Source organism: Uloborus diversus, chromosome 4 (genome assembly GCF_026930045.1).
Source record: "Uloborus diversus isolate 005 chromosome 4, Udiv.v.3.1, whole genome shotgun sequence".
NCBI lineage: Eukaryota > Metazoa > Arthropoda > Arachnida > Araneae > Uloboridae > Uloborus > Uloborus diversus.
The window spans coordinates 81,034,788-81,050,702 of record NC_072734.1 but is presented as its reverse complement, the minus strand read 5'-3'; the positions used below and the strand labels follow the sequence as shown (position 1 = coordinate 81,050,702).

Genomic DNA, 15,915 nt, shown 5'->3' with positions numbered 1-15,915 from the left:
CACACACCTGATGTGACTGTTTATGTTGCTTAATAAATTATTTAATTAAAAATACATACCTATTTATTTATTATTCCTTTCATAAGTGTCTCAAATACTAATTGTTTAAGTATATTTAACTTTTTAATATTGTGTTTTAGTTTGTTTTAGTAGGATAAGGAGTCATGTCACACAATAAAGTCTTACCTCCGTTACCTAAACACAAAATGCCATTCCTCATTAACACATGGCAGTAATGAAATCGAATTTTATTTTCCATGATACAAGGGAGTCCCTTTGTTTATTTTAGACCATGGTTGAAGTTGTGAGATTTTTGTCAAAAAAACAAGAAGATAGATTTTGCTTTTAAAACATAGTGTGATTATTCTGACTTCTCACCTCCGTGAACTTGAATTTCAATGATGTAAATTTATATAAAAAAGAAGTGAACATGTTTTCATATACTTGCTATGTGCAGATTGTAGCAACGAAGAAAAAAAAAATTCCACAAAAAATGTATATTAGGCCTATATTAATGGAAAATTTATTAAATGCCTATACATCAATAATAGGCATTTACCAAAATTATAAATTGCAGTATATCCTCAAATTTATTAAATACTATTTTTTAACATACACTTGAAATTACTAATTAAGCAGTACTTTAATTGAGAGAGCGTAGGGGTCAGTTTAAGGGCCTCTTTTGTTTATTATATTTATGAATGACATCAATGAAAATATTTCTGGAAGTATGAATTGTTTTGCTGACGATGTAAAAGTTATGGGGATTGTCGAAAATGAAGAACAAGTAGAACAGCTGCAAGAGGATTTAGATCATATTACTAAGTGGGCAGATAAATGGGGTATGGCAGTTAATGTAGGGAAATGTCAAGTGCTACACTTAGGTCATGGAAATAAGCGTATGAGATATCGTTTACAGGGTTCAGTCATAAATCAGGCAGAAAATGTTATGAATCTGGGTATCTTTATAAATCAGGACTTCAAGTTTAGTCAACAGTGCAGTATTGCTAGTAACAAAGCCAACAAAATGCTTGGGTTCATCAATAGATCTATTTCAAACAAATCTAAGAAAGTTCTTCTGCCTTTATATAGGAGTTTAGTAAGACCTCATTTGGAGTATGCTGTTCAGTTTTGGTCGCCTTATCTGAAGAAAGATCTTTCTATATTGGAAAGGGTTCAAAGAAGGGTAACTAAATTAGTAAGGGGACTCTCAGATTTAGATTATGATACCAGACTTAATAGGCTTAACATGTATAGCCTGGAGCAAAGGAGAGTCAGAGGGGACATGATTCAGTTATTTAAATTTATCAAAATGAAAGATGTAAATGGATTAAATTTTTGCGTGGAAAGCAGGACAAGGGGTCATTGTTTTAAGCTATTTAAATCTCAGGCTAACTTGGAAATCAGGAAAAACTACTACTTTAGCAGGGTCGTGGGCACTTGGAATAGCGTACCGGAAGAGGCGGTAATGAGCAAAGGAGTGGATAGCTTTAAGAGGGCCATTGATCTTCATTGGGGACTAATTAATTGACTAGGACCAGCCTAGCTGGGCCCAGAGCCTGTTGCTGGTCGTCACATTTGTATTTGTATTCCCACTAATCATTAAAATAGCTGATTGTTTGCACAATTAACAAAATTACTTTGATATTAAATTGGCCTTGATTTGCAAATATCAAAAGTTTTTTTTTATTATTATTTTGAACAAGGCATTTATTTATTATTTTTTTATTTATGAGTAAAATAATTGGAACTTAGCTGGTCCATTGTTTCTGGTTACTTCTAGTAGGTAACACTTTCATGTAAGAATGAAAAAAAAAGAGACCTAACGGTTTCAAAATTGAAAAATATTTGCGTTAAAAAGTTTCATTTTCTGGAGAATGACCCATAAACTTTAAAAAGTAGTCAACGGTCATTCAAATTTCCAATAAAATGTAAATTACGTATTTTACATTTTTTTTTGAAAAAAATTACATATTATTGAACGGGCTTACTAAACTGATAAAGTTTGAAGTTTCATTGAAATTTTGATTTTTGCTGAAACAATGGCAGCACGCCATGCAATGGGAGTTTCATTTTATTATTTTTTTCCTGTATTGCTAGGTTTAATTGAAAGTTACGAGGAACCATTATTAATTTTTATTGCACTAACTATTAAGTTTGTTGACCTACATGAAACTTGTTTCAAGTAGGCAATATTATTTATTTTCCCCAATTTGTTCTCATGTTCCATGGTCCCATTAAACGGATTTCTCCCTACAAATGAATAATATTAGGCTTGTGTAATGGGATTTGTTTTGGTTCTTTAAGGTTTAGTCTGAATAAGTGACTGTTTCGATTAACTGGTGGTCCTATTAAGTGGATTCCACTGTATACAATATTTAAAAAAATCTTAGACAAAATGATTCAAAATTTTTTAGTGATGATTTATATTGCGCCAAAAAATTAGAATTTTAATTGAAAGAGGGAAAAATATTTTCCAAAGTCACAATATCAGTATTTAGTCATGTCACTTTTGGCTAGAATTGCAGCTTTAAAAGAGGAGTAGAGTTTTCAGCGTCAAAAAATAAAATTTCTTTACAAATTGTGTTTAGAAAAATGGTTTTAATTAAATTTATTCTGACCTTTTATTATTTATTAATATACCTCATGTAGAAGCGCCAATGAGGGGCGATATTTTATTCTCAAATTAAAATTTAAATTAATGAAATGTTTCTTAAGTTGATTATGAGAATTCAAATTTGTAAAAAAGCATTTTTAAATTTCAGTGAAGATGCAGTGTTAGAGCATTATAAAGCTCTGGTGGGTCAGACACGAGGTGATGCAATAGTCAAGTGAGTATTATATATATATACATATATATATATATAATTATTTTTGAGTGCTAGCATTTTATGTAAATATGAAGGAAAAAATCAACAAATAAAGTTGGTTTCACTGAAAAAATGACTATGTATTAAATACTCTAAATAGTTCAATATTTGTAAAAGATCTTTTCTCTTTATCAGAACTCATTTTCAAATATGTTGATTAAAACACTTACTTTCTCTAGCTTTTAAAAAATAATATTGTTTTGGAGCATGTAAGTTGTAACATGCTTGTCATTAAAAAAATATTTTTTAAAGCACTAGGGGGCTCTGCCCCCTGCTCACCAACCCGAAGATAGCTTCACAATCTTATTTGATTCGCAAAGATTTAAATTGTCAGTTAGAAAGAAACTGATTGAAAATGCATTATGAGCTAGCTCCCTTTGGATCAAAAAGCATCCCTTCCCTGCGTTTCAAAATAACTTGTACTAACTTGCAGAGCTGTAACGGCTAAAGGGCTCCTGAGCATTGCAAAACTGCAGTTTTTTATATTCATGGTTCCAGTAATATAATTATGCTTTTTAGCTCGGAGCTTGAATTGAGTTGAGCCTAAGATTTTCCATTAAAACCGAAACCGTTAAAGTTTGTGAATAAAGGAAAGAAGAAACATGCAAATCAGAAAGACGTAACTATGGCAACGCCAAATAAAACATCAATAATTTTAATGGAGATGAGGATTATTCAATTTTGATTTTTAAGGGCTTGTAACTTTTTTCTTTTGGGATAGAAGCTCAGTTTTTTGACCATACGTCAAATTGGATCTGGAGTAAGAAAAGTCGCTCTTTTCAGTGGTGTCAAAAAGAAAACTGTAGGACAATTCCTTCACTTTTTACTGATAGATTTAATGAAGAAAGTAGTGCCTAAATTTTAGCTAAGCCTAAAGAAGTTTGAGCTAAAAACGCAAATAACTCCCGCCGTATTTAAGTTATCCCATTGAAACAAAATGTGTAGAACGCAGAAAATTCTACCCTTTCCAACGAAATAGAATATTAAATTGTCAAGTAATTTTTCACCCCTTTAATAGGCAATAATAGGCAATTTACTCGAAATTTGATCTTAAAAAATTAATTACAGAAAAACTAATTCAAATTTTAAAAAATAAAACCCTAGGTGCACACCCTCGGGGCTTGAAGTAATTTTGTACAAAATTTCAAGGCTGTAGGTGCTATGGGGTCTCCTGGACGCACGTCCACCACATACTTCCTTCCAGAATTTCTTTGAAACCTTACTTTTATTTACTATAAAGAGAAAATTATTTTTATAATCATTTTTTTTTTACCAGCTTTCAAAGAATCAAATTGATTCAATTAAAATAGTTACTGGCCACTTTCAAAATTTTAGGGTTGCCATTGGCGACTAAAAAGGCGACTTTTGCGACTATTTCTTACCTTAGGCGACTATGGCGACTTTTTTGGCAAAAAACAGGCCATAAACGACTATTTTTAAAAAAAAACGGCGACTTTTTGCAATAAAAAGCGACTATTTTTTCATCTTTTATGAAATTCACTGAAAAAGAAATAGGAAGAACGATTTTGAGCCAATCAGTTGCATTCCAACACACTATGGAGATTGCATCATACAGTTTTCAGCCAATAGCATTTCGCCGAGCGGCGAACGTGTCGATCTACTGAGGTCGAATTCAAATGCAAAATTTTCGTTTTCTGTAATAAAATTGCATTATTAATAATGATCTCCAGTGCTTTGACTTAAGTTATCCTAATATGTACGGCAGAAAACTAAAGCCGTTCTTGTTTGTTAACATTCTAGCGTTGAACACGTGCTTCGCCGAAAATTGCATGCCGTGTTCGAAATTGAAATCTTTTAGCATCCGGTTAGTGTTTGAACTATTTTAAAAGGTCTTAGATATTTTAAATTATGCAATCTTAGGGCAATTTATTTTGGTTTTTATTTCAATAATTTCTTAATTTTTTTTAAAACTTTGCTCTTAAGTTGTTATTAGTTACGTATTTTCGTAAAAATACGAAAATTAAAACTAGCAAACTTCCTTACTTTTAAATTTATGTCAAAAATAAATATTTTCAAAGCTACTTGAACTGAATTTTCCTGTTTTTAAGTTCACATAGAAATGAAAATATAGAGAACAAACACTCAAGCGTTGAACACGTGCTTCGCCGAAAATGTCTTGCCGCGCTCGAAATTTAAATCTTTTAGCATCCAGTTAGTGTTTTAATATTTTTAAATGGTCTTAAATGTTTTAACTTATGCCATCTTAAAGTAATTTATTTTGATTTTTATTTCAATAATTTCTTATTTTTTTAAAGCTTTGTTCTTAAGTTGTTATTAGTTACGTATTTTCGGACAAAAACGAAATTTCAAACTAGCAAACTTGTTTATCTTCAAATTTATTCCCAAAATAAATATTTTCAAAGCTACTCTAATTTAATTTTCTTGTTTTTTGAAGTTCACATAGAAATGAACGTAACTAAAAATTGAACTCTAGGAGAAATTCATATGAAAATGAAAATTTGACTCCTTTTAGCTGGAAACTGCTTCAAGTGATCACTAATAGCACTAAAATATAAAATATAAAAAAATGAAATGAAAATTGATTTAACAATTAACAACTCATAAATTTACTTGAATGTTCATGTATTGGTTTGCAATAATTAAGTTTAGCTTATTAGGTAATTTAAAATATGTTTCACATGTAGAAGTCTGATAACATTACATCAGCATCTGCTAAAACAAAAAACCTGTCACTACAGGAACATAAACTGGGTCCTTGCCCTAAAAGTTAGGCTAAGAAGTAGAACTGGCCCTGCCATTATTTAAGAATTTTTTAAGATGTTTTGCTTGACGTTGTCATGGTGCCATGTTCACATGTGCCCCCCCTCCCCTATACTAGTTTGTTGTTTACTTGGCTTATTTCAGAAGCCATTTTACCTATTACATTAATTACTTTCCCTATACAGCTATTGCTTAATTATTACATTTAAATAGTAGTATGGAAAAACTGTCTCATTTTAGTTCACAGTTCTTAATTTTTAAAAACGACTAGACTTTGAAATACACAAATCAACGATCAGCATTGAAAAAAAAAATCAACATTTAAATGTATTGACAATTTAAAATTTAAAATGCATGGGAAAGTGTCAATACTGTCTCCTAACTTAAATACTTTGAAGACTCATGAATATGTTTTACAAGTTCAAACTCAATTTATAATTCCTTTGTCTTGACTTTAAAAAAAAGATCTTCATTAAATTCTATTATTATTAGTACCATTAAAAAATGCTGAATGAACCAAGTTAATATTGAAAAAAAATATTATGTTTGGGAAAATAAGTTTTTATTTTCTTGTAGTTACTATAGGTAGTCATCTTTTGATTGTGTGACACAATGTATTTTTTGAATTTGTAAGTATTTAAAAAAAAATTTAAATACCAACTTCATTACTATTCTGAGAGTTGCTTTTTTGAAGTAGTAGTTCCAGTAAAAAATGTTGAATGATGTTAAAACACATGTTAGATCTGAGAAATTAAGTTTTGATTTTTTTCTTTTTTGGCATTTACTATAAATAGCTATGTTTTAAGATTTTCTGTTGTGTGATTTTGTTACACTAAGTATTTTTTGAGTTAGTAAATAGTTAAAAGAAATTGGAAAAAGCAACTAAATGGGTGAAAAATGCAACTTAATCATTGTGCTGAGGAGACTATTTAGGCGACTTTTTTTACAAATTAGGCTACTAAAGCAACTATTTTGAAGCAAAATTTGGATGGCAACCCTAAAACTTTAAGCTGCATTGTCTGTTTAGTATTGGAATATATGGAGCTCATTTTCATATTTCTCTTCTGAACAGAGCTAACATTTTGTTAAAAAAATGATTGTAGTGAATGCAAAATAATTTTTTTTTGAATGATTTTAAAATGTATTAACAATCACCTTTTTCTCTTTTTAAAGTTATCTAAGCATATTGGAAAGCTTACCAACTTATGGGCAACATTATTATGAATTAAAGGTATGTATACATCTCACCAAAGCAATCTTGTCTATTATTTAGGTTTTTTCTATGTCACCATTTGATACATTAATTGGTTAATCAATTACAGGACAAATCTGGGAATCCTTGCTGGTTAGGCTTGAGTTACCGAGGCATCAGTCAGTATGATAAGAATGATCGACGTAATCCAAAACGGGTTAGTTATTTCTTTGTTTCATTCTTATTCCAAATATAGAACTATAAATTTGAATATTAAACTGGAGTTGTTTGAAATAGCTTTAAAATCTCAAAGCAAAATTTGCAGTGTTTTAAATTTTATATATAAATTTATCTTGTTTACCGAGATCATTGTTTACCATTGAGATAAATCTTCCCGTAAGTTTTCTGTGCCGTAATGAATTTCAAATGTTTTGCTAAACTGTACGTGTAAAGTCTGTCTTAAGAATTCATCAATAGATTCTTGAAATCTCATTTTCTTCTTTGTAAATTTAAATAATCTGTTATTTTGTTTTACTTTAAAAAATATTTTCAAGAAAATATTTTAGAAAAAAGAAAAAAAGTTTTCTTTATTTACGCAGTTTATATTATCAATTACTTATTGTTATCAAAATCATTCTGTCGATTTTCTCTTATGATTTTTAAGTTAAAATTATTGCTTTATGTGATCATTACATCGTTTAGTATTATCAGTTTCGAAATCAGGGACCAGGTATAAAACAATTAGAAACTGTTTCGCCTACTCAAGATTTTGCTGAATTGTTTACGAGGAACCTGAAATAGGTAGAAAATCCCTCGGATATGACGTTTTGAGAGTCCCGAGTCCTGGATGCAAGATTATCAGATTGTAAATCAGTAAAACAGACAGATAATGAATGAATTAGCTGAATGCATTGATGTTGAACTGAAGAATGAATGCATTAAAAGTGTTAAAACATGGTGTTTTGCACTGCACCCTCTGATGACTTTAAAAAACATTGATTACGAGCAATTCACTAACAAGATTCTGAAAAATTGTAGATGATTAGCATTGGATTTTTAAAAACTATACACAACTTTTATGTTTTCATGGAAATATACAGTAGTATTTAGTGATAGTATAAGATGGGTTTTCATTTTATTTTGAATGCATTATGTGGGCTTAAATTGGTTACTAAATTGAGTTATTAAATTTTGTGATTTGTTTATTGTTATCAATTGGCAATTGTAATCAAAATCATAGTGCCCCGAAATGATCACGTTAAGCAGAGATTACGGTTTTGAGTTTTAAGTTTCACATGTTGAAGAATTAACCAAGATTTGACATAATTGTCTCTTAAAATATTTCAGTTTTAGCTGTTTAAAAAAAAGTTGCAGTATTCTTTTTCATCTGCATACATATTTTCCCCAAACAATTGTTCTTTCATGAGTTTATGTTTCAGTAGGATATTACTTTGTTCTTTCGTTTGAAACTTTTAAATAATGCAAGGATTATATTTGGCTGCAGCAGTTAATTTCTTTATACAGTAAAAGATCCCTAAAGTGGTAGTCTATAGTTCCTGCAAAAATCAGTCTTTAAAAGAGGTGGTTGCTTAATGGAGGTTTCTTTGATATAGTGAATCATATTGTTAAACACAAGCTTTAAGTGCAAAAGTAATATTGAAATTCAAAGTGCAGTTACTTTAGAAATCTCGGTTTGTATTTGGAAACAATTAAACATATATTATACACCGTCTCTACTGTCTGAATTAATTATTGTTTTGTCATAGGTTTTTCTATGGAAACAGCTTGAAAATTTATATTTTCGTGACAGAAAGTTTACTGTTGAAGTACATGAAGCAAGAAGGCAAGTTCTCATATTCATTATTTTTTTGAAAATTAAATGTCAGTTGTGTCTAAAGTTTCGGAAGCTTTATGATATAAAACTTTTCTAAATTAAAAACAAAAAAGAAATTAACCAATAAAAAAATAGCAAAATTCTTATGAAAACGAGCTAATGTGTGCATCACATGACTTCCTTTTACGCTAATTTAATGATAATAGTGCCTTGGACTTGGAGTAAGCAAAGAAACACTTTACATGTTTTCACCCCAAGTTTGTTGCAAACCGAAGCAAAAATAAAAACGTTTCATTCAGATTAATTTTTCCAATGTTGGCAATTTTAATGTGATTTAATGGTTAACTGTCAAAATATCGCCAATAGTGGAAAAATTGAAACCAGATTAAAAAAAAAAAAAAAAAAAAACTCCAAATTTGTCGCCAAGTTGGATGACCAAACTTGATGACCAAAAGCTTGGCGTTATATCGCCAAGTGTTTGCTAAATTATAACACCACTTGAGTTTGCATTAAAATAATTACAATGATCCCCCCCCCCAAAAAAAAGGTGTAAAAAAACCCCTTTGGAACATTTGAATGCAACCAAAAAGGGAGGTGCACAACTGGATCTCACTATGAGTCTACGTACCAAATTTCATCTTTCTAGGACATACCGTTATTGAGTTATGCCTAGAGATGTAAAATTTCCAGAAATTTTGAAGTGGTGGAAAAAAAATGGTTTTTTACCTGTTTTTTTCGGGGGAAATTGGAAAAAATGGAAAATTTGATTTCTTTATGAATAAATTTTGGGTTTATTAATAGCTCTGTGTCTCTTGTAACATATAAAGGATTAAGCATTAAAAAATATATGCTATCCGCACATCTTCTTGTTCTGCTTGACAGAAATACACATAAAGGTAAGATTAATTAGAAGAAAAAACCTTTTTGTTTTATAGAGTAGAGGGCTTTCATGGTCAAACTCAGAAATAAGTCAAGTCGTCACTCAACCAATAATATTGGGTAATGTGTGTCTAATCATAACAATTATTTTCTATTTTAGATTGCCTTTGAAACTTTCAAATATGATTGATTTTTTTTTTTTTTTTGGAAAAAAAATAATACAATGTTACTGTCTGAAAATGTAAGCTATTGAGTTTTGATTTTTTCCAATCCAGTCGAAGTCCAAATCGAAACTAAATTGGTTTTCCTAAACTGAACCAAAATTAAACTGGAGTTTAAGTTGATTCATACGGCTAAGCACAGTAGTAAAAGTAGTCATACCAGCCCTTTTGAACAAATTTGAGTTATTATAACCAAGTTGATCTCTGTTTCGTATTTTACTTAATAAATAAAATGTTTTAGGGTAATTTGATCAAGAGCTATTGTTTTGAAAAATTCTTGAAAAAAAGACATCTGAATCAAATATATGGAAGAGCCACACTTTAAAATACAATATCTCAGCTTGAGCCCAACTGTAAAGTCCCCTTTTTTGCTTAGCACGGCAGTATACAGGGTGCGGTAAAAAAAATATCGGACAAAAATTGTATCATCGAATGGAAGAAAGGCAATTCCATTTTAATGAGTACCCATTTTATTTTTGTTTCTCACTTGATTAGGAAATAATTTACAATATATTACCTAGTTTATGTATTGTTTTTCGGTTTTCTTACAATTTTAAGCGAAATAACTGCTATTTTAAGTTGTTTAACCAAGTAGAACGACAGTTCATTTGCTTGTTTTGCCGCGACAAACAGTATTTGAAACCATTATGCCATTTCAAGTGGCTTGAAAATGATAGTCGATGTCCGGAAAGTGTACAAAAACGAACAGTGAACATTTCAGTTAATCGTCAGGTCATCCAAAAGTGAGTTCAATGTAATCCTCTGGTTTCCACGAGAGCAGTTGTTTGTGGGAATTTGTGAAGATAAGTGCGACTAAGGGAAAAAATGGCTCAAACAGAAGTTTTGCAAGTTCCAAAAATTCAGGCATTGGTATGACTCTAAAGATGCCAGAAACGTTTGAGATGGACCTGCAAGTCCACGCTGGAAGAGATACCTTTCAAGATTTACCGTTCAACCGGTTCATGTCCTCCAGAACCATAGGATTTGGTCTGTAGACACCATAGGTTCCCATATGGGGGGAAAGTGGGGGTTCAAAGCCCCTCCCCTTTGGAAATGAGAACATCCTTCCTTTTAATACTGTTTTTCTTTGTAAAAATATAAAAAACATTTTTTCTCCAGCCATTAATGAATTAGTTATCAAAAATGTTAAATTTTGTTAGCTCTAATCTGTACTAAAGTCGGTTTCCATGGGAAAAATATCCTGCTAAACCATGAGGAAAATATCAGAGCCCCAACCCCTTAAAATTTTGCATATGGGCGCCCTTGGTAGACACTCCAAGCACCTTAGAAAGTGTTAGATATCGCCAAAATCTGAACTAAGATGGAATCAGGACAAGCGACAAAAAATCTCTAGTTTTTTGTGGATGAGGGCCGTAAAATGAATCAAAATGTGAACCAGAAGGACATTTTAGAAGTTATTGTACTTCTGTGGGCCTCAGAGCACTTCAGCATTGTAGACCGGACATTTTAATTTAACTCCACGCCGATTCATATGGCCAAAAAGACAAGAGTGGTGCCTAGCGCATTGTTTTTGACAAGATATCTTTTGAGTGGATGCTCTACTCGCTCGACCTCAATCCCATTTATTGCACTGTATGGCCTAGTTTAGAGTCAAATGTCTACCCTAAACTACACAGAAAATTGAACTCTCTAAACCAATTGCTTTATAGAGAACAGGATTGATAAAAGGACTTGCTGCCCTTAATTGAAAATTTCAATAAGCAGTTGCATCTCTGTGTTACTGCAAAAGACTGCTAGTTTGAAACTAATTAAATTTAATGATTTCTAAAGGTCTTCTCATATTATTTTTTGTGTTTCGTTAGTTTATTTATTTTTAATAAAGTTTCTTAGAAAATTGCTTGCCCCGGTTTTTTTTGCCGCACCCTGTACATTTGGTTCGCAATTAGCAGAAACATAGTTTTGTGATTAAAGTTATGCTTGTTTGTTTTATGAAGAAGGAAAATAAATTCTTCACTAAGGTTAAGCTTTTTTGTAAAAAGTTTTATTAAACAATTTTTTATCTATCTGCAAATTATATTGCCATACAACAACTTGCAATGTATTTAGACAGTATTTTAACATAAAAAGGGGGGGGGGGGGGGTCAGAAATTGCATCAGAATTTAAGTGTGAGAAATTTCTAATCACTTTTTGCTGAAAATTTCAACTAAAACTGTGAAAAGTTGAAATTTTTTTTTTTTAATTTTTCCGAAGTGGAAATTTATTCCTTCGGAAAAAAACGTTCGTTTTTTTTTCAGAAATTTTCCGTTTTTTTCCCAATTGTTTTCATATGTAGTTATGCCACATACATCCGCACATACTTACAGATGTCACGAGAAAACTCGTTGTAATCAATTCGGGAATCGTCGAAATGAATATTTCGCTGTTCTATACGTCCTTAGGCCACGTGTGGTTGCATCAAAAATAAATCTCAACATTCATTCGTGGATGAGCAAATTGAAAATTAAGGCCAATTTTTGAGTGAATTTTTTCGAGAATACAGTATTTACTTTTTTGTAAAAGGAAGTAACAAGAGATTGAAACTTAACTATCTATTTACCGATTTTACTAAATATTCTGAAGTGTATAAAGTGTTTGTTATGATTGTGTATAGGTTTACTAAAAACTAGGCAGTTCTAGAGTGTCTAGACTTTGTGTTGTTCTTATATCTTTGAAAAACCTATTTTTACTAAATTTTGTTTGTTGCTGCTAAAAGTTTAATTGTTTTGCATCTGAAAAACATGCTTTCAGTGCAAATACATTATGATAAAAAATCATTTTTTTTTTTTTGCCTGATCTGTTCTTGTTTTTTGCACCTGAGAAATCAGCAGGCATACCATCGTTAGCACTCACTGTTGTGACTTCATATTTCCTGACACTTTACAAGAGATGTTAGTTTGTGCTTAGGATAACTGGTAATCATGACATCCTTATCAGCATTGAGAAAGTTAGGTAGCTCTTAACTTTTTCTATTACTCGACTCACCTAAGCAGCCCTACCCTTTGTCTTTTTTGTGGAAATTCCTCATTACTGAGCAACAATGTGTGGCTTCCAATGTCAATGAATTGGGTTTTGTTAGCACCTTAAAGTTGCGAAAAAAATTTTTTTTTTGTATTTTTATTGAAAACTTAACAGTTTAAATTATTTTGTTTCAAATCAAGGCTGTATAGGAATAGTGATGTGGATCCGGTAAATACCCAGCAGGTAGGTAAATATTTTTTGGGTATTTACTCAAGACCTGGGTAAATACCCAAAAACTGGGTATTTTACAAAAAAATGCAGAAAGTGAATGGTATTTTTTTTAAAAATCTAAATATGAAATAATTGGTGAAACTGATAAATACATATGTATTAACACAGTTTATAATATTTTTTATTGAAAGACTTGATGAAATTAAGAAAGAAACATATCATGAACCAAAGAATCTTTCTTTTCAATGTCATAATTGGAGAAGTATAAACAATTCAATGATGAACTTCAGGATTTCAAAATCACAATTTAAGTTACTCATATCCAAAATGGGGGGAAAAAAAGCATGATGGATGTTTGGAAGTATAATCTGAGAAATAAATAAGACTCTGATCTCATTTATTTATTTTATCGCTGTTTAAGTGATAATGTGGCAAATGTAGAAACAGTTTTTAAATTAATCAGCAAAAGAAATAGAAATCAAAATATTGTTTTCTGTTGGCTTGCTCAGTTGCATTTTCTCCCTGGTGCTTCATGATGAAAATTTATTCCAACTATTTTTAATACACGCAATTAGTGATGAAGGATGGGAAGATAAATATTTTTTTGGGGTATTTATCCGAAGGCAGAGTAAATCCCCTAGTAATTGCACATTTTTCAAAAAAAATTTAGGTTGTATCAAAAGGTGATGATTTTTTTTCTTAAAACATATGGAGATGATTACCTTAGGGGACCTGGGGCTCGTATAAAAAGTTAAATTTTGTAATTTTTGACTCATTTTTATTTTTACTTCAAACTTTTAATATCTAAACCCTACGTCTGATTTTGAACATTTTTGATTTGGAGGAAATTTCTGCAAAACATATAGATAAATAAATAGTAATAATAAATTGAGCGACATTTCATTACATTTTGATGTCATGCATGACATAAAAATTAATGTTCGCTTTTTTTTTTGTAACCAGTAAAGCTTTTTACTTTTTGTAGAATGACTTTTTATATCTGAAATTTCGCTATCAACATTGATTAGGCATATACAACACATTTAATGTGAATATCATATTAGATTGCTAAGTTGTTTCACACAATAATTTTTTAAATATGTGATCAAAATACAATTTTTAGGCAAACATTTATTGTTTTGTATATAGTTGGTTATATATATACATAGTGAAATATATACAGAAAAGTATTTTAGTTGAATATAAATTTTTGAAATAAATACCCAGGTATATATACCCTGGGTATTTACCCCTAAAAATAAATACCCGGGTATTTTACATCACTATATCATAGCTGCCAAGTGCTCCGTTTTTCCCGGAGTTTCTCCGATTTTTATTGCGTACTCCGAAAATCCGATTTTTACCAAAAAACTCCGTTTTTTTTTAAATTTTGCTTGTACACTTTTCGATTTTTGAGGAAAATGAAGATCCTCTAAAAGAAGATTCCCTATCCTCGAAGGCAGGAATTGTGCGCAAACTCAACAAAAGAGAAGACAATTTGATGCTTTGGAAGCTTAGTGTCAGGATAAACACTGAGGGGGAGCGCCGATTGGAGATCGTCGTTTTTTCATCGAGCATTTCAGCTACTTGTAAAACGTAGCCGCCATGTTTGGTCATTCACAAGATGGAAGTTAGCAGACGATACTTAAGCGCCTTTGTTTTCAAAGACAAAGCAGAATTGGGTGTTTCTTTTAACTGCAAACTAATGAAAATAAGCAAAATGTGCTGCAAGATGTTTTTTTTTGGTTAGTTTAAATAATTTTATTGAGAAATATGAAAACAGTTATAACATTTAAAATTTCATTTTATCCTTATTGCTTTGGACACGAATGTGCTAAAAATTCGCAATTAATTTGTAGTTTCATGGGGATTTTTTATTTTTGAATTATTTTCATGCTATAAATTCAAAATTTTATATCTGAATTTTTGACTTAGTCGCCATATTTGGTCATTTGCGAGATTTTAGTACACAAGACTCTTAAGTGGCCAAGTTTTCATAATTGGAATTAGTTGTTTATTGGAATGCAAACTATTGAAAATAATGCAAAATAGGCTTTTTTTTTTCGGAAAATTCTAAATTTTTTCTTCAGAATATTATTCTATCTTCATTGGTTTAGACTCTAATGTGCTAAAAACTCGTATTTCGTCTAAATTTTAGTTTTTTTAAGGCTCATTAATTATTTATAATTACTTTTAATGCAACAAACTCAAAAATCTATTGTCTTGACTTTTTCGCGTTGTTGCCATGTTTTGTCATTTGCAACATGAAGTAGACAAGACTATTAATAGCCTAAGTTCCCGAAAACAGAATTAGTTGTTTGTCTCAATACAAACTATTAAAAGTAACAGAAGGCAAAAAGTTATGTTTTTTTTTTTTCAATAATTTTCTTGAAGGGGAAATTTTATCTCTCTCTCTTTTTTTTTTTTTTTTTTTTTTTTTTTTTTTTAAAGGGAAGTTGTAAAAACTGCCTCCCCCTCTCCAGTTTGTATTTCAAAACTTAATGACATTGGTGGCCACTAAGTTTTTGGAGTCAAGTGCCACTGGCCACTTTCAAAATTTCAGAGTCTTGACCTTTACTATGAAGTTGCTTTACTTCCAAGTATAAGAAATAATTGTTTTTTTAAATCTTCAATATGTTCTTATGCATGTAGAATATGTATAAAAGCATATTTTTAAAAAGGATTGCAGTTTTATTAAATCAAACAGTAATCGTGTTTTTTTAAAACTTTTCAATATGTTTCTATGTAATGTTGCTTTTTTAATGTAAAATAATTTTGTTTTAAACTTGGTTGTAGTTTTGTTGAAAATCTAACATAAAAATTTAGAAAAGCATTTTATAAGTGCTTAGAATTTATGGAAACTTATGGTACAGAAGGAAGGTTTTGCGCAGGCCACGATTTCATGCTCCTATTTTAGCCCTCAGTGCTCCTATTTTTTCCCTTAAGTGCTCCTATTTTTTGTATCTTGAGGTTGGCAGCTATGCTAT

At 30.6% G+C, this 15,915-nt stretch overlaps 1 protein-coding gene across 1 annotated transcript in view; it reads left to right on the top strand.

Annotated features, from left to right (window-relative positions):
- LOC129219988 (uncharacterized) overlaps nt 1-15,915 on the top strand; it is a 101,655-nt gene that overhangs the window by 52,726 nt on the left and 33,014 nt on the right. Inside the window, exons 8-11 of the mRNA XM_054854311.1 lie at nt 2,766-2,831; nt 6,786-6,843; nt 6,935-7,021; nt 8,571-8,647. Of these exons, the coding sequence (XP_054710286.1) occupies nt 2,766-2,831; nt 6,786-6,843; nt 6,935-7,021; nt 8,571-8,647 (288 nt within the window). The remainder of the gene's footprint in view (nt 1-2,765; nt 2,832-6,785; nt 6,844-6,934; nt 7,022-8,570; nt 8,648-15,915) is intronic.